General features: G+C 39.9%; 1 protein-coding gene across 1 annotated transcript; it reads left to right on the forward strand.

Annotated features, from left to right (window-relative positions):
* The first annotated feature begins 285 nt into the window (after positions 1-285).
* Positions 286-24,673, forward strand: Gcna (germ cell nuclear acidic peptidase). The gene is made up of 9 exons (XM_026412589.2): positions 286-298; positions 1,777-1,840; positions 13,362-13,444; positions 14,670-15,074; positions 16,186-16,261; positions 20,497-20,641; positions 22,457-22,595; positions 23,656-23,860; positions 24,424-24,673. The coding sequence occupies exons 1-9, from the start codon at positions 286-288 to the stop codon at positions 24,671-24,673; spliced, it is 1,380 nt and encodes a 459-aa protein (XP_026268374.2).
* The last annotated feature ends 1,152 nt before the right edge of the window (positions 24,674-25,825 follow it).

Here is a 25,825-nt window from a genome sequence, read left to right on the forward strand (position 1 = left end):
CTGGCAGTACTTTGCAGTTGTTCCGGATCTCGTGCACCTCTAACAGTTTGGAAGTGAGCTGCGATCGGCCACGCCAGAGGCCATAAAAGCAGGTGAGTAGTGGGTTGAGATGGGTACTGAAGAAGATAATCCTAATTGAGCAGATTTAGTTATCAGGACCGTTACTTACCTTGGACTGTACCAGTGAACTGTAGGACTGATTTAGGCAAAATATTTTGCCCGCTATACAAAAAGCTTTTTCCCTCTAAGTTAAAAAAAAAAAAAAAAGCTTTCGAGTCAGCCGCAATGGCGCATGCCGGTAATCCAAGCGATTTAGGAGGCTGAGGCAGGAGGATCGCAAATTTGAGTCCTACTTCAGTAATTTTTTCAGACGCCATCTCAAAACTTGGGGTGTAGCTTAGTATAGAGGGCCCCTCGTTTCAATACACAGTACCACCACCACAACAACAAAAACAAGCTTTCGGGATATTTTAATTTTAATTTTTGTGATTCTGGTACCATAAAAATGGAGTGGGGTACTTTGAAGGTAGTTAGCGTGATCTTGGCTCAAACTGTGAAATGAGTGTAGGGGATGGATGCGGGGGTAGCTGGATCAGGGCCTGAGAAGACCTGCTGGTGGAATAAAGTAGAAGTAGAGAAAAATGGAGGTATGGGGTGGTGGTGACCTGATCAATGGAAGGCCTGTTGGAAGGTTGTGGAAGGGGGTTGAGGGGAATGAAAGGTGTGGGGGCAGGGGTGGTTGAGATCAGAGGGATTAAAGGCAGAGGGGGTAGGAAGCGGTTGTGTGGATTGGGGGTGGGGGAGTAGAAACCTGATTGGTGGAAGACCAGCCACACGGAGGAGTAGTTGGAGGGAAGGTGGATGATTGGTAGAAAACTGGCTGAAGCCGGAGTGGTGGGGGTAGGGTGGAGGTTTGATTGGAAAAGCCACCTAGAGTCCAGTGAGGTTGTAAGCACTAGTAGAGGTGTGGGGTGATACAGGGTTTGGGGCGTGTTTGGTGGAAAACTCATTGGGGGCCAGATTTGTGGGATGCTGGAGTTCAGGGGGGGGAATGGGAGTGGTAGAGGCTGGATTGAAGGAGGTGGGGGCTGGGAAGGCAATGGTAACCTGAAGTTGGGGAGTAAGGTGGAGTAGTGGGAGAGGGTAGAGGGGCCAGTGCCTGATAGGTGCGAGACTCATTTTGGGGCATTAAATCGAGTAGTGGAGGATCAGCTCCGTGTGTGTGGGGATTGGCATCCTTTTGGGGCCGAGAGCATTAGGTGGGAGACTGAAGAGAGGTTTTGGTGAATGCTCAGGCCTTTTACAGTAAGAAAATTATCTGGAGACTAATAAATAATTGTCTTTGATCAATTTCCTAACAGTGGCATTTGAAGTGGTTTAGCTTTAGGGATTACTGTTGGCTTTGGTCTTTCTGATTAATCTGCATAGAACTTTGGTGAGGCAAGATGGGGTGGGTTGATATGCCTTGTCTCTCCAGGGTTGTTTTGTTTTGTTTTTGATTTTTGAGATAGGGTCTTGATGTGTTACCCAGCCTGGCCTTGAATTCCTGGGCTTGAGTAGTTGGGACTATCTGTGGCTCTAGTGTTTGTTTTTTTTTATTTATTTATTTACATATATACAAAAGGGAAAATCCTCAACAAAACGAATTTAAAATACTTATTTCATAAAGTTTCAGCTTTAAATTATAGTGCAAAAGCTTCCCAAATACAGAATGTAGGAATGTGTCTGGTTCTGAGTTCCAGATTTCTTAAAGCATATCTTTATCTTGACTTACAGACATGGCCAGGTCGGAAAAAAAGCCTGGCCACACTGGCCAGTGGCACACCCAGGATGATGATTGGTGAGATTTGAAAAATTGTTTTTTCTTAATCTTACTTTTTTTTTCTGAAACAACTTTCTCAAATAGTATGTTTATTTCATTTAGAGTCTGCAGAGTGTATAATTTGGCTCATCTTAAAATTAAGAAGGATCTTAGAATCTAGGAGTCTAGCCTCCTACAAGATGCACAAATCTTCTGTGTAATGTATATATCTGTGGCTAGGAGCTCACAACTCCATGAAGCCACACATTGCATTATTAAATATATGTAATTTCTAGAAAGTTCTGATGGATTTCAGGCCTACCGTTATATAACTTCCACCCCATTTTCGGTAGTGCTTCCCTCTAGAGAGAGCCTTTCTTTCTCCATGCTTACTGGAGGTATTTTAGGATAGCTCTTTATGAAACATGCTAATAGTTTTTATTTTATTTTTATGAATTTTTAAATATCTACTTTTTTATAATTGGTGCATTTTAATTGAACACATTGATGGAATTTATTGTTACATATTTGTACATGCACATTAGCTGACTGTTTTTTTCTCCTTTCTCTTCAGAAAGTATATAATATTAGAAGAAGGTACAAAACATAGAACAAAGTCTGGAAATAGACAATGTATATATGAAAATTTTAGTTCATGATAAAAATGCCATTTAAATCAGTGGAGGGAAGATGATGGATTAGTTAACAGATAATTTTTTTAAAAATATTTTTTCTTTAGTTGTAGATAGACACAGTACATTTTCTTTATTTTTAAGTGGTGCCGAAGATCAAACCCAGTGCCTCACGACTGCCTGTCAAGTTCTCTACCACTGAGCTTCAACCCCAGCCCAGTCAACAGATAATTTGAGGGTGATTGGCTATTTGGAACAAAATAAGAGTTCTTCATTGCTTCTTATGCCAAAATAAATTTCACGTGGATCAAGTATTTTAAAATAGAGGGACTGAGGCTGTAGCTCAGTGGCAGAGCACTTGCCTAGCATGTGTGAGGCACTAGTTTCGGTCCTTAGCACCTTTAAAAATGAAACAAAAGCATGCTGTCCATCTACAACTATTAAAAGATTTTAAAATAGAAAAAAAATTCTATCAGGAAAACATAAATTTTATTTCTAGTAATTTTGTAGTGGACTAGTCTTCTGAGCTTAATATCAAATCAAAGGCATAATAATAGCAAATAAAAATTGGAAAAATATTTGCATTACATGAAAGGGCTATTTTCCTTAATCTACAAAGAACTTTTGCAAACCAGTATTTTTAAAAAGGTAAACAAACAAGTAGAAAATAGGCAAAGGATTATTAGAAGTTAGCTCTCAGGGGGGGAAAAATCAAATTGCACATAAACATTAACATTTATTCAATTTTTAATTATATTACTTAAATAAAAAAATAAGATGCCATTTTTTTATAATTTAGAATGGCAAAGATGAAAAGGGGTTTGGTAATATATAGTGTTAGCAAATTTGTAGAAAAGTAGGCAATCTCACACAATCTTTGTGGGAGTATAAATTGGTGCAACCTTTTTGGAGGACAATCTAGAAGTATCAGTTTTTTTAAATGTTTATTTTTTAGTTGTAGTTGGACACAATACCTTCATTTTATTTATTTTTAGGTGGTGCTGAGGATTGAACCCTGGCCTCGCATGTGCTAGGCGAGCACTCCACCGCTGAGCCACAACCCCAGCCCCCAGAAGTATCAAATTTTTGAATGCCCAAGTTCTTTGGCTCAATTCCACTACAAGGACTTTGTCCTTCACTACAAAAGCAATTAAATTTAATTTCTTTGATATACGCTCATATTTAGGTGTATAATTGTGATCCTGTGCATGCTTGCTTTGTAATTCAATCTTATTTTCTCTTACCTGTGTTTTTTGAATACTTCTCTCTTGTCCTTTCTCCTTACAATCCAAGGCTAATATTTGTGTTCTTTTATTCTTTTCTCCATATAATTGCATAGGTACAGGCTGTTTTAGTCTTATTTCAGTTCTGTGGAAGAAGGATATATATTTTAGTTACCAGTACATAGACAAATATGTATAAGGACATTCACTGAAGCATTTGTTTATAATAGCAAACATTTCAAAAGAGCTTAAATGTCCAGTGTGCCTAGTAGAGTAAATTATAGTTCATCCCCATTACATAGATAATGGTGAGACTGTTAAAGTACTTAAAGTAAAAAATGCAAGCTGAGAAATAATCCATATAGCATAATATTTGCAAAAAAAAAGTGTGTGCACATGACTTGTGCTGATGGGTGCTTTTGATAAGAACTTTGGATGAAGATGAGAGATACATTGTTTATCTGTGGGGAACACTCTGATGGGGAAACAGGGACAAGGAGTTCCTCTTCATTCCTGTTTTAAAAACATTCCTGTTTTTTCATGAGTCATTAAAATAGGATTAGCAAAAGAATGCAGCAAACATCAGAAAATATACATCTTTTAAAACAATTTTTTTAGTTGTAGATGGACACAATATCTTTCTTTATTTTTATGTGGTGCTGAGGATTGAACCCAGTGCCTCATGTGTGAAGCAGGTTCTTTACCACTGAGCTATAGCCCCAGCCCTGAAAATATACATCTTAAGTAATAAAAAGGTACTGTTTTTTTCTAAGAGGTATATCTTTTTCCTTTATTATCAAATTAAAAATACTTAATCTTATTATAGTAATTCTGCTGACATATAAACTAACAACTTTTTGGAAATGAGTAATCAGTGTATTAAGAACTAGAAAATTAGACATTTTTGATTGAGCAATTAGATTTTGGGGAAACCAACTTAGGAAAATCCATATTATAAAAGTAATTAAATTCATAAAGATGCTTTTTGTAGCACTTAATTAAGAAATTAAACTAATATTTGTGTGCATGTTAAAATCAAAAGGTAAAACTATTTTCCTCTCTAACCTTCAGTTCCTTGCCCCAAATAGGGTGTATGTTAGAACAGATAGTTGGCACTGGTAGTCCTGAGAGGTAATTAGAAAAAAATTCTCTAAAAATGCACTTGTGAATTTGGTTAACAGTAGTTATGCCCCTAGCATTGATAAGAATTGACTCTTGAGTTTCTGAAGCTACAAGCACAAAGACCATATCAACTCTGCAATGACTTTGCAACTCTAATCTTCACCGACATGGGCATATAGTTGCAATTAAAGTTATACACAGAGAAAATTATTAGTGTGATCTAGCAGGCAAAAATCCTTCCAAAATTTGAGGTTTGTCCAGATGTGATAGTGCACACCGTAATCCCAGCAGCTCAGGAGGATGAGGCAGGAGGATCTCAAGTTCAAAGCCAGCCTCAGCAAAAGCAAGGTGCTTGACCTTGTCTCTAAATAAAATACAAAACTAGGGCTGGGAATGTGGCTTAGTGGTTCAGTACCCCTGAGTATAATCCCCAGTACCAAAACAAAACTAAACTTGAGGTTGTATGAGGAAGAGTATAATAAAAGAAGCTCTTGGAATCACTCTTTGAGATTCATTCATTTTATTTTTTGAATCCTGACTTCATATTGAGGAGTGCAAGACAAATATATTTTCAAGTCCTTGCGTAGTTTACTTTCTGGGGTGGGGGATTACAAGCATGTAAACAGCCTGTAACCCCAGCTACTTAAGAGGCTGAGGCAGGAGGACCACAAATTCAAGGTTAGCCTGGGCAACTTGGCAATACCTGTCTCAAAGTAAAATTTTAAAAAAGGCCTGGAGTTGTAGCTCAGTGGTAGAGTGCTTGCTTAGCATGTGCAAAGCCCTGATTTCAGGCCCTAACATGGAAAAAAAGAAGGAAGGAAATGGAAAGATATATGTTAACAGGCAATTATAGTCATGTGTGATTAGTGCTGTAATAGGCAGAAGTAATGATCCCATAGAAGAGGGCAGATATTATCTTGTTTACTTTTCAAATTAGCCCTGGGAAAGAAATGATTCTTTTATAGCTGAGGCCCAAGAATTTGATATTATAGAAGTCTGAATTCTAACTGGGAAATGATGGTGGCTTACAGTAGGATGTTAATAGTAGAGTTGGAGAGGCTTGAAGAAATATCACATTGTGGTTCATCTTATTATTACTATTTTTTTTTTGGTGGTGCTGGGAATCAAGCCTGAGGCCTTGCATATGCTGTCTATACAAGTGTTTTACCACTGAGCTACATCCCCAGCCAAGTAGTTCAATTCTGAAACATCTTTTTTCACCATTCCTGAAATTGGCATTCATCATATATTTGATGGCAGTTTATAGTTTGGTAGTGTTTTTTTTTTCCTAAGAGGTATATATAGTAACATGTCTTAGATGAAATATAGAGGTAGAACAATAAGTCTTATTGATGGATGGAATGTGGGAAGTGAGGGAAAGAGAAATCAAGGGTAATTCCTAATTTTTCAGCTTACTTTACTGGGTGAATGGTGGTACCATTGGATGAGATGGGTGAGACAGATGGGAACAGAGTTGAGGATGGAAATAAGGAATTCTGTGCTGCCAGGTATGGTGGTACATGCCTATAATTACAGTGACTCAGGAGGCTGAAGCAGGAAGATCTCAAGTTCAGGGCCAGCAACAGCAACTTAGCCAGGCCTTAAGCAATTTAGTGATACCTCTCAAAAGAGGGGGTGGCTGGGGTTGTATTTTCATGGTAGAGTGCTTGTCTAGCATGTGAGGCACTGGGTTTGATCCTCAGCACCACATAAAAATAAATAAAGGTATTATGTTCGTCTACAACCAAAAATATTTTTAAATAAATAAAAGGTCTGGGGATGTAGCTCAGTGGTAAAATCATCCCTGCATTAAATCCTCAGTACCCCCCCAAAAGAATCTGTATTAGTTATGTTATGTTATAAATATGTAATAAGTATCTAAGATGTAAGTGTCAAGCAGACAGTTGGAGTTCCGTGGAAAGCTCAAGACTATTCATACAAAATTTGGGGACTTTGGGATAGGGATAGTAGAATGAATGTACAAGAGAGGGGACAATGATATAGGGTGCTGAAATTGCAGGAATAAAATCCTTAAGGCTAGAGGGGCAAGATGCAAATTACAAGGGAGGAATTGGCTTTAGATAGTGGCAGGGGCACTGTGTCCACTTGCTGTTAATGATAGGGAAATCAGAATTGGATATAGTTGCAGATGGGTTGGTAGAGTTGTTGGTGGGAAGATAGAGTTCCTGTTTGAGTGCTTCTATTTTCCCAGTGTCTTTTGAGATAAAGTCATTTATTAGAAAAGCAAGGGGGAGTTGGCAGTTCAAAGGTAGAACTTCTGCAATACTTAATGCAAAGAGATGGAGACTGGTTTTCATCCTACAGTCAAAGCCTAATGAGTACTCCCCAATGCCCACTAACTATTCTTTTTTTAAGCCTAAGAATCTTTATTTTATTTAAAAATTTTTTTTGTAGTTGTACACAATAACTATTTTTATTTATTTTTATGTGGTGCTGAGGATCAAACCCAGAGCCTTGCACATGTGAGGTGAGAGCTTTACTGCTGAGCCACAACCCCAGTGCCTATTTTATTAATGCTATCATAAGATAACCTTGATGAAACCAGCTGCAGTGGTATGTGCCTGTATTCCCAAATACTCTAGAGGCTGAGGCAGAAGAGTGGCTTTAACCCAGGAGTTTGAGGTCAGTCTGGGCAACATAGCAGTACCCTGTCTCAAAACAAACAAACAAAAAGATAACCTGGGGTTGTAGCTCAGTTGGTAGAGTGCTTGCCTAGCATTTGCCTAGCATGAGTGAGGCACTGGGTTCGAACCTAAGCACCACATAAAAATAAAATAAAGGTATTGTGTCCATGTACTATAAAGAATATTTTAAAAAATAACCTTGATGATATGCAGAAACTCTGTGTTTTAAAAATTACCTCATCATACTGAGTTTAGAATAATTGGATAAAAAAAGTAAATGGTCACCTATTATTTGTTTGAAACAGGGTCTTGTTGTGTTGCCCAGACCAGTCTCAAATTCATAGGCTCAGGTAATCCTCCCACCTTAGCCTTCCAAGTGGCTAGGACTATAGGTGTGTACCCCTACAGCCAACTATAATATTTTCTTTTTTTTAATAATAATTTTTTTTTATTGTTGGTCGTTCAAAACATTACATAGTTCTTAATACATCATATTTCACAGTTTGATTCAAGTGGGTTATGAACTCCCAATTTTACCCCGTATACAGATTGCTGTATCACATCAGTTACCCTTCCATTGATTGACAAATTGCCTTTCTAGTGTCTGATGCATTCTGCTGTCTGTCCTATTCTCTACTATCCCCCCTCCCCTAATATTTTCAATTGACTATTTTAAGGAAAAGAATGTTCTCACACTCAACTGGTGTTTCTGAAAGTGTGGTCCTCCAGCCTCCTGCATTAGAATTGCCAAAGGTTGTGTTTACAAAATGCAATTTCTGGTTCTAGTCATTTTGGAGTAAGGCTCATAAAAATTATCTATTTACTTTCTTATTTTTTGCTACTAGACTCTGATTCTTGGAAGTCTTTACTCCCTTTGTAGCCCTTGTACCAAGGAGGTAATAGATGCTCAGTATATGTTGAATGAATGAACCATAGGTATACTCATATTTAATTATATTTATTGAGTTGCAAAAATTGCCATGGGGAGGGCTGGGAGTGAGGCCTAGTGGTAGAGCTCTCGCCTTGCATGTGGGAAGCACTGGTTTTAATCCTCAACACCACATAAAAATAAAATAAAGGTATTGTGTCCATGTACAACTAAAAATATATATTTTTTAAAAATTGTCACAGGGAAAAAATTACCAAGAGAGCAAAGACTATAGTCATACAAAAGCGATCTTTATGGTTTATGGTCTCAGTTTGAAAGGGGAGAAGATCTTTAGATTCTTTGTAAAGTTTTTTAGGATTTTCATTCGGTATGTCTTCAACCTTGGAAGGTTATTTCTTAGTTTTTTCTTGCTAGAGTTTTGGTTAAGCCATGTGACTCTTCCTTCAATGCATATATTTCCTAATAATAGCAACACGATTTCTTGAAACACATTCTAAGGACTTGTGCTTCTGCTAGCAAATTTTACTTGAAAAAAGTTACCAAACAATCTGTGTTCTTTTTGACCATATATTTCTTTTTGACCATATATATTGCACTATTTACTGATAATCAAGGTCATGTATTGACACATATCTGCAAAATCAGCAAGAATTTTCTTTCCTGATTTAAAAAAAAAACATTTTCCTAAGCCTACTGCTGAATAATCCTAGTGTACAGTGGTTGACAAATAACTAAGGTAATTTAGTTAAACAGGTAAGTGAATCAATCATCTTGTATCTTGAAAGACAAAGTATACAGTCAGCCCAGTGTCAAGCTCTGGGTGAAATTAAAAGTCCCAAAGAGAAGTGGTTGAGTCTAACTTTTTGTATATAAAACCTGAACTTCGGTGTAGCTATTATGTCCACCTCCTTTAGCATTTTTATATCCCCTGTGATAACTAATGTTAAGATCATTGATGATGTAGTCAGGCTCCAGCAGTAAAGTGATACTTATTGCAGTGTGCCTCCACCAGGCTGGATTTTGGATCTGCAGTGAATGACTAATAGTGGGATATCCAGCCAACCACTATCTGGAGAGCTAAACAGTTCTGAGCAAGAATGTGGTTTGACTTCACCTCATAGCTGTCTGGTAAGAAGTAAGTGAAGCAGCCTGACAGGGCAGTGGAGAAGAATGAGTGTTGGATTGGCTGGCAAATCATGAGGTAGAGAAACAAGAGGTCCTGACATTGTTGTTCACAGCTTTGAAACTATTCTTTACTTTGAACCCAACTACTATCTATAACCGTAATCCTTTAATAAAAGTTTAATTTTTATTATTTTTAATTGATAATAATTGTGTATATTTATGGTATATAATATGATGTTTTGATCCATTGGAGAAATATTAACCACCAACTTTATCAGTTTCCCACAAAATGGACTTGAATACTCATCCATTTACCTAGCTAGCAATTGAGTAAGTAGGCCTTCTCCAAGTAGTAACACCCTAAAAGAAGACTTCCTGGCCCCTTTTCCTTTTTTTTTTTTTCTAATAGATTCAGTTGTGAAGAGACTGTAACCATATATATATATAGAGAGAGAGAGGGGGGGGGAGGGGAGAGAGAGAGTATTTTTAATATTTATTTTTTAGTTTTTCGGAGGACACAACATCTTTGTTTGTATGTGGTGCTGAGGATCGAACCTGGCCGCACGCATGCCAGGCGAGCGCGCTACCGCTTGAGCCACATCCCCAGCCCCCCCTTTTCCTTTTGATATTAGGAATTGAACCCAAGAGCACTTTACCACTGAGTTACATCCCCAGCCCTTTTTTATTTTGAGGAAGGAACTCTCTGAGTTGCCTAGATGATCTTCCTGTCTTGGTATCCTGAATCAGTGGGATTAAAAGCACGCACCACTAAACCTGGCTGTTTTGATTTTTCACTGCAATATCTTCATCGAGTCCTTTCCCCTGTGATCTCTATCAGATTCACTTTCATATCTAATTAGAAATAACCATTGACAGAAAACAGCCTTCTCCATGCTTACTGATGATGCTTGGCTAACATTCTTCCCTAACTTTCATTCAGCAGAAAAGACCAAGAAACTTGTTGCCTTTTTTCAATTTCTTTTTGCCTCTGCTGTTGTGATCCTAATTTTATAAGGGCTTCAAAATGTTTTACACTTCAGAAACTGGTTGTTCAGTCAAGATTTTTGACATTTGGTTGCTTATGATGTTGGTGGCCTTCTTTTAAAAGGCATCCTGTTATTTTTACAGTTGTGTTCTTTCTCTGGACTCAAGCAGCAGTGAAGAACATGAGTCCCGTAAGTAGAGTCCACTCAAAGCAGTGATATTCATGTTGAAGTGTCTTTGTAGAGATGACTAAAATGTGATTTGATATGTTTGGCATAAGCTGATCCTGGATTTGTCTCCTCTAGGGCTCTCTGGGTTGGAGAAGTTATTTTCCCTCCTCTCAGTAGCAGGGGAAGTTCTCTGAGCTTCTTTTCCAATTTACTTCCTTTACTTTTTTTCTTCTTCTTGGTCTCCTGTATCCTGTCTTTCATAGATATTTTTTTGTAAGTGGTGCTGAGGATTGAATTTGGGGCCTTATGCATGTTAGGCAAGTGTTCTACCCTATGGGGACATGGATTTTACCAGCACTAATTTGTGGACTTGGCATGTTAGGGAGTTAAAGATATGTGAAATCAGATTTTACCATGCTTCAGATGCTTCCTAATACCTTCTCCTTTTCTCTATTTAGTTAAGATCAAAACAAAAGCACAGAAGACCCGGGTCAGGTAAGGAAGAGACTTGTTAAAACTTGATTACTTTTTTTTTTTCTCTCTCAAAGGAAAAATGTCTGATGTTCTGGGGTAAGAAGATTTAAGAGTAAACATCACATTTCCTATGTAAACACAATATGGTGCCTCCACAGGAACATAATGGTTGTTTGACTTCACCACCAGGTTCAAAATTCCTCCTCCCATCTTCTCCCACTGTGCCCATGATCTATTTGGTCAGTTTATTTTTCCAAATGTCTCAGTGAACTGTGATTTAGCTTCCTATCTCAACTAGTCAAAAAAGTAGTCATCTCATCCTGATCTCTTCTCTGATCCAGTGTGCAAGCCATTTCCAAAAGAATCTTGTGAGGCATTGTTTTGATCATATTGTTAGTCAATTTGAAGAGCTCATTGTATAAAAATCAAACTTTAGCTTAGTGTTCAAATCCCTCTGGGATATACTGACCTATCTTTCAGCTTGATCTACTAATGTTCCTGTTGATCAAGCCTCTGTTCTGACCAGAGAGAGATGAAGGAGTGTTGCCCAGGGGCCAAATGATAGGGGATATTGAAAAAGTCCTGCAGTAAATCTTAAATAACCATCATCACCACCAGGATGCAAAATATTTTTATGACTATTATTTGCATCGTAAATGGTCATCATGGCTCCTAAGAAGTATTCTGTGTACAATATTGTATGCAATAAAGATTTTATCTGATGATTTAAAAAACCCTGATTTTTCAAGAGAAAAAAAATAGTTTCTTCCAGCCTCTACCAGGTATATATTGAAAACTATTTAAAGAAAGTCAGTTTTTAGGGGCCTGCCTGGAGTGTCCACAGGTCTTGGTCCAGTCCCAGGTGGCTTCAATATATGGAATATCATAGGAAGAGTGAAACTGGGGAAGAATATGATGAGTTTAGTTTTGGACATGTTGAAATTCAGGGGCCTATATTCAGGATTGATATTAAAAACATTTAAATAACCTAGAGAGCATGGGCAGGGATTAGTAAGGATGGATGCCTGACTGGTCAGAACAGATGCCATCAAACCTATGTATCCTGAATAAATGTCATCCCTACCCACAGGATCTCCAGGTAAGTAGTGAATCAGGGGTAGAATTCAAAAGAGAAGTTAGGCTGGAAATAATAGATTGGGCTGGCATATATTTAATAGGATTTGTAACCCAGTTTTAGTTGCTGATTGGATTGACATGAGATGGTAGATAAACCCTGGGGGTGAGTTGGGGAAAAGAGGTGAATAGTAGTGGTTGGAAAGGATGGGACAGAAACAAAAGGTAACTGCACAGAAAATCAAAGAGAAGGAATTTTTAGGCTGGAGTAATAGTTAATAGGATAGCAAACACCCATCAACTTGGCAGCTTAAAAGTAGTGAACATAGCCAAGCATGGTAGTGCATGCCTATAACCCAGCTACTAGGGAGGCCGAGGCAGGAGGATCACAAGTTCAAGGGCAGATTGAATAACTTAGACCCTGTCTCAAAATAAAATAAAAAGACAAGGGGGTAGCGGGTAGCTCAGTGGTAGAGCACCCCTAAATTCAATCCCTAGCACTGTAAAAACTTTTAGTGAACATAGTGGAATAAGATTAACATTCGTTTCTGTAACAGGTACAGACAAATCCTGTAACATGTATTTTTAAGTTTGTTCTCATCATCAAAGTAAATCATACCTTTCATAAACTACTTGGAAAATATAAGAGGTAGCAAATTTCAGCTTGCTGGAGCCTCTAACCCCAAAATATCAGGGCTAGCCAAGGATCCCAGGGGTTACTTACTATCTTCACCCTGCGTAGCACAGGGGCACTGCCGGGCATAACTACTGTCAGAACAATCTGTCCATAGAAGAGAGAGTGCTGACTTCAGACTTCAGAATGGTGCTAAGGAGAAACCTCCCTGTTCTAAGGCTGCCTCTCTCCATCTCTGGCTCTCTGCTCTTCTCAGAGTGCATCTCAAAGTTGATAGAGAAGAATGACAATTAAATAGACATTTCCCTGATCAGCTTTTCCCCTGTACTAAAACAATTTGGAGGCATACACTTTGACAGAGCCTGGTTCACTCTCAGTATATGCAGATATCTCCTTTTGAAGGGAAAATCAGGATGAATAGAAAGGTTAGTAGTTTCAACTAAGGGGAACAGAGTTGCTGTGGGAAACAGATCAAACATTTACAAGGATCATAGTCATTGTAGAAAAGATAGAAAATGCCATGATGAAAAAGGATGTTGTATTCATATTTTTCTTTTCTCCAACTCCCACCCCTGTCTTGTCACTCAGCTGTGTGGTGATTGAATCAGAGTCTGATGATGACTATGTCAATAAGAAAAAGAAAGCCAAGATACGCAATATAAGCAGTAAAGGCAAGTATACTCCCCGAGAAGTAGCTGAGCTCTGAAGCCTCATTGCATGCAGCAGTTTCAGGATCAAAGTCAGCACGCTTTTTTGGTTTGGAATCAGTAGCAAGTGCTACCATTTCTTTCTGTGTATATACTTGATGTGGATATGATTGTGCTCCCACATGCCCTGCTGCCTTAGACCTTGGGTTTTCCCCTCAGTAGAGTTCTTACCTGCCTAGAACTATACTAAGGAAACAGAGGGGAGAATGTCAAGAGCTGAGCTGAGGCTCCAGTGTTCTAGGGGCCACTCTTCTTTCCCTCCTTCATGTAGGAATGAGGAAGAGTAAGGAGAAAGGAGTAAGAGGCATGGTGCCACCATTTTTCCAACTTGATGGAGACTTGTAGGGATGATGGTTTAAAAATGCCAGCCACCATCTACTATCTTCATAGTTATGTAAAGTGAAGAGTACCAAAAGTTTAGCCAGGACATAATCACAAAATAAAGAGCATGTTTGACCATGATATAATGAATTCCACTATTATGTATGATTATAATGCTCCAGTGAAAAATAAGGGGCAGGGACTGGGGTTGTGGCTCAGAGGCAGAGCACTTGCCTATAGCATGTGTGTGAGGCACTGGGTTTGAGTCTCAGCACCACATATAAGTAAATAAAATAAAGGCCCATTGACAACTAAATAAAAATAATAAACACCACTAATATACTAATTTTTCTTATTTATACCGTGGACCAGTGAAAACACACAACTGCAGACGTATCCAGAAACTATCGAGTAACTACATTATCCTACTTAGAAAATATGGTTTGGAAATTACCACTGAACTTTGATTATTATTTTATCTGTCGCTGCTCTCAGTAAAATTGAAAAAAAAAAAAAAAAAAGGACCAGCAGCTCAGGAGGCTGAGGCAGGAGGATTACAAGTTCAAAGCCAGCCTCAGCAACTTAGCGAGGCCCTAAGCAACTTAATGAGGGCCTGTCTCTAAATAGAAAAAAAAGGGCTGGGGATATGGCTTATATGGCTTAGTGGTTAAGTGCCTCTGGGTTCAATCCCTGGCATCAAAAAAAAAAAAAAAAAAAGGTGTGTGTGGGGGGAACAATCTCAAATAGTTGTTAACTGTGATTCATGGTTCTCAGCTTGTTTAATTTTGTTCTGAATAATCTGCCAATATTTCATGTACAAGGAACAGGTGGAAGGAGTGTATTTATATACTTGTTTCTTGTATTTCAGATGAGATGCTGGAAAAGTTTTCTGTCATTGAGGAGCAGCCCACCACCCAGGAGCCTCCAATAATTATTATTGATGATGATGATGATGATGATAATGATGATGATGATGATGGCGGCAACAATAACAAATTGAAGGGTCCTAAGCTAACTGAAGAAGATTTCTGTGCTCAGGGCCAAATTTCTCTTGATAAAGAAAAGGTAGTTGGGTTTGCTATCTCCCAGTACAACTTGCCTGATAATGTTGTTGAGATGCAGGATTTTGGTAAAAATATTGGCCAATCACCAAATGATCCTGAGGCTAACCTAGAAATTATAGATACAAAGTTGCCAAGTGAAGAACCCATACCTGTGGTGGAACAGCCAAAGAAAAGGAAGGACAAAACCAAAAATATACGTGTAACACCTGGTAAGCCCATCATGTCAAGTGTGTGTGTCCCACAAATGTGCCAAGCCTGCCAAGTGTGTCCACAGCACCTTTACTACTCCATGTGCCTGTGTTGTCAGGCCTGCCTGTCCTGCCTGCCAACCCCAAGCCATTACAACTTCCAAGTGGCAAAGGGAAGCAGTCATCCCAGTGGAAAGGATCTTCCTGGAAATAGAGCAAGAACACCCATATCTGTCTATTCACTTTTTGCCTACTTGGAGTGCTTCTTGCATCTTTTGTCCTGAGGATATCCCAGTATTTCATAGGACCCCGCCTGATTCTCAGTTTCTTTGTGAAGCCATAAACTTAGACTAGCTCCTCCTTCTGGGTCCCCAAAGTTCCAGAGTGTCTCTTCTAACACTGTATTGTAACATGGTCATGAATCTGTCTCCCTAGTAACTTCTTCAAGAGAAGACTCTTCTTACCTCATCTTTTAGTTTTTTTTCAGGATCTAGCCTCATGGTTGGCATGTAAAAGATACCATATTTTAAAATAAATGAAAGAGTAAAACCATTAGTTCCTAATTATTGGCAGTGTGAGTCCTAGGTGAAGTCTGGCTTGCAGATTGGGTGAAGGTACTGCTGAGGATATGAGCCATTCCTTGAGCAAGTGTGTGAGCTATGTTGTACCATTGCTTGGAGTGTGCGAGCCTCAATTGCCCACACACCTTGGCTTCTAATGACACGTATACATACATACCTTTATGATAGTCCTCAGTAAGTATCTATGACAGACTGCTACCCAGCTCACTCTAGTAGTGGCTCTGGGATTGCCATAAAGTCACTCAGATAGCAGTCATATGCAGCCCTCACCCACAATTTTATTGATAGATGTTCTGTGCTTGGCTGTGTAAGTCCCTCTGGGGTTTAACTGTCAGTTGGTTTGTTTCTCTTTTTTTGTTTTTGTAGATGGACACAATACCTTTATTTATTTATTTATTTATTTATTTATTATTGTGGTGCTGAGGATCAAACCCAATGCCTTACACATGCCAGACAAGTGCACTACCACTGAGCCACAACCCTAGCCCCTGTCAGTTTCTTGATGGTATTAATTTCCAGGGTACAAATTGACTGTTATATTATCCTTCCAGCTGTTAGTGGAAGAAAAAAGCGTGGTCCTTCAAAGAAGAAATCCAGTGCAGTAAAAGTTGAAAAATGTGAGACTGGGTATGTACTTCTCACACCTATTTGAACAGGAATTGAGTGCCTATTTATTGCATGTTTAACAGCCCACTGGGCACTGGAGGGGAATTCTTTAAGGGGGTGGAGTCTGGTTGGGAAGGGTGGCAAGGTATCTATCCCTAAATGGGAGAGCACATGCAGAATGAGTAAGCTCCCCTCCTTGCTTACCCTAGCACCTAAGCTACCAAGATCCCTGCAGTTACCTGGGCAGAGTGGAGCCCTTCTTTCCCCACAGCACCTCTGGTATCTGAAATTTCCTTTGTCTTTAAACTCGGGTCAAAGAATATTGTGTAACCAAACAAGACACTACTTTCAGGTTGGATACAGCCCCATGGCTACCAGTTTGTACTAAACCCAAGCCAACATAATAGAGACGGTGACCTATTTGTTCAGTCTATTGGGATTGGAGGGAGGGCAGTTAAGAATGTCTTCTAAGCTTTTCTGTTGCTTTGAGTGAACCCAGTTTTTCTTACTACTGTGTGTATCCATGTGGTATTGTTGCAGTTTGGGGAATGGAACCCAGGTCTCACACATGCTATGCAAGCACTTTACTATTCAGAGTGCCCCCCCCAGCCCTCTTGTAAAATTTTAAAGTTTAAATGTTAGGATAAAATGGATTGGTTTTAGTTCCCCCGACCTTTTTTTTTTTTGTGGTGCTGGGGATTGAACCCAGGCCTTGTACATGCGAGGCAAGCACTCTACCAGCTGAGCTATATCTCCAGCTATCCCTTATTTTTATTAAGCTGTTTATAGTTGATCCTGAAAACCACTGATCATTTAGACCAAAAATATTAATAACTTAAATCAAAAAAATAATATATTTTCTCATTTAGATTCTAGCAACTTCTCTCCCTTTCCCCTTAAAAATGTGATATAGTAAGCATAATTTTCTGTTTGTTTTACTTGCATTCAGGAGTAATACATATTCACCTGAAGTATCATATAAGAAAAGGAATGTAATTGAAGGACTTTGTGATTTTTCTTGTGAGCACTTCTTTTTGTATTATTTTTGGTTGGATTTCATTTTCGTTTTTAACAGTGCTATGGATAGAACCCAGGGCCTCAAACAGGCTAAGCAGGTGGGGTGCTCTATCACTGGGCCGTAACCCCAGCTTGTACTTTTTTTTTTTTTTTTTTTTTTTGGTATTGGGTATGGAACCTTGCCGCAGTCTGGCTGGGCACAATTCAGGAGCCACTTGTCAAAAGAAACGAACTTTATTTTTAGAACCACACATGCCAAACAAAACAGCTCCTCAGGAAAAACCTTCAGAGCCCAACTGCCACCACTGGCTTCCCACAAGCCTCTCAACCTCCCCCACTCCTCCTGCTCTTGAGGCTGATTGGCTGGGTCGCGTGGGCAGAGCCAAAATAAGTCCCCCAATGAGCAGCTCCATGGTCTGAAAGGGCAGGGAAACAGCCCAATGAGCATCACCGCAGAGGAGCCAATCAGTTGGCAGCTAGAAGTTTGCTGGGGCCGCTATGAGCCAGTCATCAGCTGGCAGCTGGAAGTTTGCTGGGGCCCCTTCGGCTGTGGCTCTCAACAGAACCTAGGGGTACTTAACCACTGAGCCACATCCCCAGCACTTTTTAATATTTCATTTTGAGACAGGGTCTCACTGAGTTGCTTAGCACCTCACTTTTGCTGAGGCTGGCTTTGAACTAGGCCATCCTCCTCCCTCAGCCTCCCAAGCCACTGGGATTCAAGGCATGCTCCACAGTACCCGGCAACTTATATATTATTTTTAAACTTGTATTCTGCAACAAAATATGGAGACATTGGGGCAACAGAGCAACTCAGACTTCTCTGCGTCACTGTGCCTTTTGCTGGCTGAAGTAGCTAGTGGCAGCCCACCATGTGCTATCTTAGATGGACTACCTTTCAGTAAGTTGTCTTCTCTGGATACCTAGATACATATTCAAGCTGCTTTGCCTATAGGGATGGGTATCTTAGGTAATTCCCAGACTGCTTTGCTAGAGACTGTGGCATAAGAAGGAAGAAGATTCCCCTTGGTGTCTTTGTCAATCTGCCTCATTCAAAAGAGGCTAGCCTGTTTGGACTGTTTAACTATTGCCTTGGTACTTCCTGTGTCAGTCTGGGGGCTTCCTGTGTGTGTAGCATTGTTCTGTATAGGCTGCCTGCTGGTCATGTGTCTGATGTACCCAGTTTGGGGTCTTTTTGGTTTCTCTGATGTGGTAGTATTCAGCCTGCAGTGAAGTGGCACAGGTCTTGAGGTGAAGTTTGCTAAGCTGCAAGGCAAGCACCTTCCTTGACTACAAACATACAGGAGTCTTATCCTCTGCTGAAGCCTGTAGGTGGCTCAGGTTTTCATCTATCAACTTTTCTGATGCAAATTTGCTTTCAAACCTAGATGTTGGAGGTAGAAATGTTGGAGTCATCCATATAAGGCTTTGGGATGAATACCCTTGCATTAGCCTCCTTTGCATGTCTGGTACTTTCTTCTCCACACACCAACCTTTTCACCTAGGGGCTGTTTTGCAATTTAAGGGTTAATAAGTGTTCTGGCAAAAATCAGTGTCCACAGAGTTCTGTGGACTCAGAATCTCTGTGTTTGCTCTTGTTTTATCTTTCCAGCTCTGTGGGCTCATCTCTCTAGACTTGTGAATTTTTGAGGCCAAGATAAAAATGCTTCAGTTTAAATAGATAGTTATTACACACATGAGTTTTTTTTATATGCTGAGCACTATTCTTTGTGCCATTTGTATTAGGCCTTGAAAGTTGGGACAGCGATTGTGGTTTAACGGGAAGACTATGAGATTTGGATCAGAAGATTCATAGTCTCTGTGATCTTTAGACAAGTTATTTCTGAGTTTCAGTTTCTTCACCTTCAAGGTAGAGATGGTAAAAACATTAGTACATTTTTCAAAGGTCCTTGTGAGGATTAAATAGGATGAAAAGAAAGTTCTTTTTTTTCACAATACTTGCATTGATTTATTTTTATGTGGTGCTGAGGATTGAACCCAGGACCTCACATGCACTAGGCAAGTGCTCTACTGCTGAGCCACAAACCTAGCCCCAAAAGAAAGTTCTTTTTTAAAAATGTTAATTTAGATGTCAATTGACCTTTATTTTGTTTATTTACATGTGGTGCTGAGAATTGAACCCAGTGCCTCACACATGCTAGGCGAGCACTCTACCACTGAGCCACAACCCCAGCCCGGAAAAGAAAGTTCTTTGCAAATGATAAAGCACCACACAGATGGTGGTTCTTAGTAGAGATGGAGATGGCGGTCACTCTAGGCCATGGGAGAAGAGATTGTGCTGAGACATGTGGGGAATCATGGTTTGTGTTCAGGAAATATCTTTGTTGCCTTTGACCAAAGTGGAAATGGTAGCTGGAAATAGAGGTTGGAACCAGATAGAAATGAGCTTTGAATGCCAGGCCAAGCAGTCAATGAAAAGGCAGAGGGTAACATTCTGGAATGTGGCCTAGGAAAATGAATCTGGAGGGATGTACATAATGGGATTAGAAGAAAGTCTGGCAGTAAGGAACAGTTGGAGGAATACTGTTGAATTGAGGCATCAAGGGGATGATGGGAATTTGAATTAGGGAGGTGACAGTGAGGTTGGGAAGGAGCAGCTGCCTGGAAAAGCCTTTGGGAAGGAAATATTAGTGTGTCTCTGTGCTGATTTAAACATGGGGTAAGGGAGGAAGAAATGAGTTAAAAATACCTCTGTGTGGGGCTGAGGTTGTGGCTTAGTGGTAGAGCACTTACCTAGCATGGGTGGGGCACTGGGTTCAATCATCAGTGCCACATAAAGATAAATAAATGAAGTTATTATGTCCATTTTCAACTAAAAAAAATCTTTAAAAATGCCCTCTGTGGTTTTCAACCAGTTATAACAGAAGTTTGATATTTGAACAAATTCTACTGGAGATAGACTACATGTGTTAGTCACTTGGAAATTTGTATTGGGCAGTTGTAAATTCAGAACTAGATCTTAGGAAAGAGCTCAAGACTGCAGCTACAGGTATGGAGAATCAGTCTTTTTGAGGTTGAAACTGGGCCTCCCACTTCTTGAGAATGTGCCAAGTGTGAAAAGAAAAGGGTACGAATGGAAACTTGGGAAATGCCCTCATCAGAGGAGCTAGAAGAAGGAGCAGCAGCAAGTTTTCAAAATTGCTCTTAGTCTGACCTTTACGCATGCATTTCTTCTATTCCTTTACCTATACAAAAGTCAGTTGAATTTGCCTTTACAGGAAATCTATGTGCAAAATACCTGGATGTTTCTTACGTGACCTTGAAAAGTCAAAGAAATATTCTGGAAAGAATTTCAAGCAAAATAAGGATGAGTTGGTTCAGAAAATCTACCAACTGTTTAACAGCACCGTCTTTGATCAGAAGGTATAATTGATAAATGAGCATTTATTGAGTATCTGCTATATGCCAGCATTCTAGGGTGCACCACATAGTGTACTGACAATGTATACTACTGCCCTTGAGAAATGTCAGTTTGGGTGGGGAGATGAGATGTCCATTCATGAAAGAAATAGAGAATGATTATGGGTTATAATGTATGGGACGTATGGTTGTTACTACAGGACATCAGCAGACAGAAATGGCTGAGACTGAGTGGCCAGGAAATAGGATTTCCTGGAGGAAGTAGGCTCCTGGTTCTTGAAGGATGGTAAGTAATGAGAACAACAGTGCTGAGGGAGCAAGCCTGTGTTGTGGCTTGACAGCCTCCAAGAGAGGGTTCCTGTTGAATGATTATGGGAAAGAGTAGTGTGAGTTGGGCAAGTTACTTAACCTCAGTTTGTTTCTTCATCTGTAAAATGGGGACAATAACAGTATAGTCAGCCCCTATATCCCTGGAAGATTGGTTCCAGGAACCCCCAACAAATACCAAATATGCAGGTGCTCAAAATCCCTTATATAAAATGGCAAAATATTTGCATGTAACCTATGTACATTCTCCCATAGATTTTAAATCTTCTCTGTATTACTTATATAATACCTAATGCAATATAAATAGTATGTAAATAATTGTTACGCTATTTAGGGAATTAGGACACATGGAAAAAATCTCTACAAGTTTAAAATAGGTGAAATTTTTAAAAATATTTTCAATCTATGGTTGGTTGAAACTGTGGATACAAAACCCACAGATCAGAGGACCAAATGTACTTACTACCTCCAAATTATTGTAAGACAAAAGTTTGTTTTTATTCTCTCTCTCTCTCTCTCTCTCTCTCTCTCTCTCTCTCTCACACACACACACACACACACACACACACACACACACACATACACACACACAGTACCTAGAACAGGGCCCAGAACATAGTAAGTAGGCTCTTTTTTTTTGATCATGAAGAACCAGATAATGGAAAGCCTTGAAGATCAGGTTGGGGGACTTTAAATTTAAATCAGTAGGCACTACTCACTGCACAGGATATGGTGTGACATGTAGAAGCTACTGAAAGACATTAATCTGACAGTATAGTCTTGAGATATGGGCTGGATTGGAAAGAATTTGGATGCAGAGACCTGTTGGTCATTCAGGGGTTTTGGTATTGTTTTGATTTTTTGGTTTCTGAGGTTTTGTTTTTGTTTTGCAGTGCTGAGGATGGAACCCAGGGTCTTGGACATGCTAGACAAGCACTCTACCACTGAGCTGCACCCCCATCCTTAGATCATTAGGTTTTTAGGTTTTATTGTATTTGGTGACAAGACTTACCAGAGGGAAGTTCCAATATCCTAAAGGTTCCCCAGCCTTTGATGTTCTTCCTGATGACAGTGGTGGTATTTCAGATGAGCAGAGCCTGATGTATCCTGAGTTGCATTGTTCTTTCTGGGTGCTCCTATGCACAGATTTCCGACTCACCTCAGCACGCTTACATCCCTCTCCTTAGCTGCCCCTGACTTGTCTCTGCACAGGCGAGCACAAACCCTATATGCACATGTTCTCAACATTCTCTCTTGTCTTGATCACCTATTAATTATCTTTACCTGGACTGCAACTTGACTTTCATTCTCCCAGAATGTTTAGATTTGCATGCCCATTGAATAGATTTCTCCCCAGTTTACTTAGCATCAAGAATCTGGGGGAGAAACTTCCTCTTACTTTGGATTAGAGGGAGAAAAACTCCTGAGGTCATATTTTCTGGTCTGCTTAGAACTGCTTTCTGATTCCTTTCATTTGCCTTTTATTTTCAGATGCCAGAGAAAATAGAAATCACCTGGAATAAAAAGATGCTGAGAACTGCTGGCTTGTGCACCACTAGTGAGACACGACACCCCAAAAGGGAGCGCTATGCCAAGATCGAGATTTCTCTGAAAGTCTGTGACTCTGCAGGTGATGGCAGGAGTATGGGAGCCTTACTGCAGTGCTCTCTCTTTTTGACATTGCACCTGTTAATTACTCTTAGCTGGCAGCCTGTGTCAAGTTGAACTGCCATTCTTGGGTGAACAAACCTACCATATGTTGCTTGGGGGATATTACTATTGTATGCCTCATCATTCCTGAGAATCCAACTGATCAATCTACCAAGCCTACCTTTCTGTCTACATTTTCCACTTGCCAGAGGCAGCGTCTCTATTTTCTCACTAGGTGAGGTTCCTGATCCCCCTATATATAGCCAATTACCAAATCTTCCTTCATCTTGACTCTCCTGTTGTCATTCCTTTTCCATCTCTGCCTCCACCCAGGTATGGGTCCATATCCCCTCATTCTTTTCCTTGCTGCATTCAGTCTCCTGCACACCACTATGTTGCTTTCCTAGTAGGAAACCCAGGGCTTTTCAATGCCTAGAGACTGACTTTTGAGGCCATTGTAATCTGCCCTCACTCCACTTAACTGGTCCTGTCTCTCACTATTCCACTACTAGCTCATGCTCCAACTGGGATTTCTTCTCAGCCCTCAAAATGTACCACATGCTTTCTCGCCTCAACCTTTGCTCCTTTCACCTTCCCTCCCAATTGCTTTGCTAGCTTTGTGAATCCAATCATTTGTCAAGGGCTCAGCTCAGATCCCAATCTTGCTATGGAATTTCTAACCAAATCCCAAGGCCCTAAGGATTACTCCCCCTCCCCAACCCTGGTCACTTATGTTCCCCGAGGACAGAAACCAAGTCTTGTCCAGGTGTATCTTTAGCAACACCCCACAAAAAGATGAACACGTCGGAGCTCCTCCAAAAAGACCTGCTCACCTAAGGCTCTCTGTCATTAACAAAATCGGGTTGAAGTAGGCGGAAGTTTCACTTTCAGAATCCTGGGAAGGTAACACTCATGACTGCCTGTGAATACTTATGTAAGATGGCTTTGTGTCTAGTGGTGGTAAAAGTTGAAGGGTTGGGTAGCAGATCAGAAGCAAATTGGTTTTAGTGCTCACAGTTTCTTTTCAATCTTTTTCCAAGACCGCCTCCGTGATACTTTGATCCATGAAATATGCCATGCAGCTTCCTGGCTGCTTGATGGTGTCCGAGATTCTCATGGTGATGCATGGAAGTATTATGCAAGAAAATCCAATGCGGTGCACCCCGAGCTGCCCAGGGTCACTCGTTGCCATAACTATACAATTAACTACAAGATTAATTATGAATGTACTCAGTGCAAAACCAGGTAAGACCTTTCCCCTCAGACTTTCCAGTCTGGCCTCTAAGTGGCTCTTGTAGTGACTATAGGAATAAATCGAAGGGTGTCTGATTTGAAGAGTGAACCTATTTCTTTCCATGTTCTCTTTCTCGATTCCCTATTCCTTTTTTTCTTTTTTGTTTTGTTACTGGGGATTGATTCCAGGGACACTTTACCACTAGGCTACATCCCCAGCCCTTTTTTAAAAAATTTTGAGACAGCATCTCACTAAGTTGCTTTGTGCCTTGCTAAGTTGCTGAGGCTGGTCTCAAACTTGCCATCTTCCTGCCTCAGCCTCCCAAGTCACTGAAATTACAAGAATGTGCCACCACACCGAGCCCTTATTCCTGTATTCCTGTTTCTGTCCCCTAACCTTCTCTATATTACTCTTATCCCTAATTTGAGCTAGCCCAACCCCTCTGCTGCTTGTGGCCCCATTCTCTGAGAACCTACAGGAAATTTTCTCTTTGGGCCCAAGGCTAACATCTCAGAGCTAATGCTGAGGTACAGTGACTGATTTCTTTGTTGTATGATGTCCCTTTTCTCACTAGGGTTGGCCGCTACACCAAATCGTTGAACACAGAACGCTTTATCTGTGCCAGATGCAGAGGGCCCCTGGTCATGCTGCCATTAACTCGTAAAGATGGAACCCCCATTGAACCCCATGTGAGACCATTTGCCAAATATGTGCAGGAGAATTACCGAGTGGTGTTTCAAGGGACAGCTGGGATCAGCCATGGGGATGTGATGAGAAAGCTCAGCAAGGATTATGTTGCCAGTAAACAAAAGAAGAATCCTTAGAGTATGTTTGTATGAGCTGAATCCTTTTCTGATGAAAAGTTTTAGAAAAAAGTCTCTATTATTGTGAAGTTATGAATATTAGAGTTTAAATACATGTTTTAAGATTCTTGTTATTCATGATTATTGTTCTTAACTAAGGGTTCTACTGCTAGTTATTTTGTCCAGGACCATACCCTGAAACACTCCGGATCCACCTTGGGTCTTATTTTGAAAGCAAGTTTTAAAATGTAGAAGAAAATAGAGAAGAAAAATGAGTTTTTGAGAGTGGCAGGTTGAGAGAATGAAAAGGATACTGGGAAGAGAACAAGTTTTAAAAGCAGCAGTTTACACAGGACTGTTGTCAGATGTAACCTGCTAAACCCACCTAGACAGAAAAGACAAACATGTTGTTGAATTCAATTGCTGATGACATTGAGTGAAGCTGTCAAGCTGTATAATTATTCAACAAATAAAATGTTTTTGCATCTCACTCATTAGCAAAGTCTGTCTGTTATCTCATTTCTGTTAATGCCCATATGTTCTTCAGCAGACTCCCTATTTCTGAGAGATGTCCAGGATGTGGACTGGAACCAACATTGTATTCGTTTCCTCTGGCTACCACAACAAAGTACCATAAACTTAGTGGCTTAAAGCAACACAAATGTATTATCTTATAGTTCTAGAGGTCAGAAGCCTGCAATGAATCATCCTGGACTAAAATCAAAGTGTCAACAGGGATATGCTCCTTTCTGGAGGCTCTGGGGAAAATCAATTTCCTTGTCTTTTCAACTTTTACATGTCAGCATATTCCTTGGTTTGTGGCCCCTTCCTCCATCTTCAGAGCTAGCAACATTTCTCTCACTTTCTGCCTTCCTCAAACTTTTAAGGACCTTATGGTTACATGGGTCCTCCTAGATAATCTAGGAGAATCTTCTTATTTTAAAGTCAGCTGATTAGCAAACCTAATTTCCTTTCACCATGTAAGGTAACCTATTCACAAACAGGATTGGATCATGGTTGTCTTGGTGGGGCCCATTTCTAATCCTGCCACAAATATCTTGCACTACTGATATTTCTTATAAGCAGGATATGTTATTTTGACATTTCCCTTTGATTTTTGCAGAGGCTTAGAGTATTCTCTTAGTGGTCACAAACCCCCAACTGTGGCTAGAT

This window comes from Urocitellus parryii, chromosome X (genome assembly GCF_045843805.1).
Source record: "Urocitellus parryii isolate mUroPar1 chromosome X, mUroPar1.hap1, whole genome shotgun sequence".
NCBI classification, from domain to species: Eukaryota; Metazoa; Chordata; class Mammalia; order Rodentia; family Sciuridae; genus Urocitellus; species Urocitellus parryii.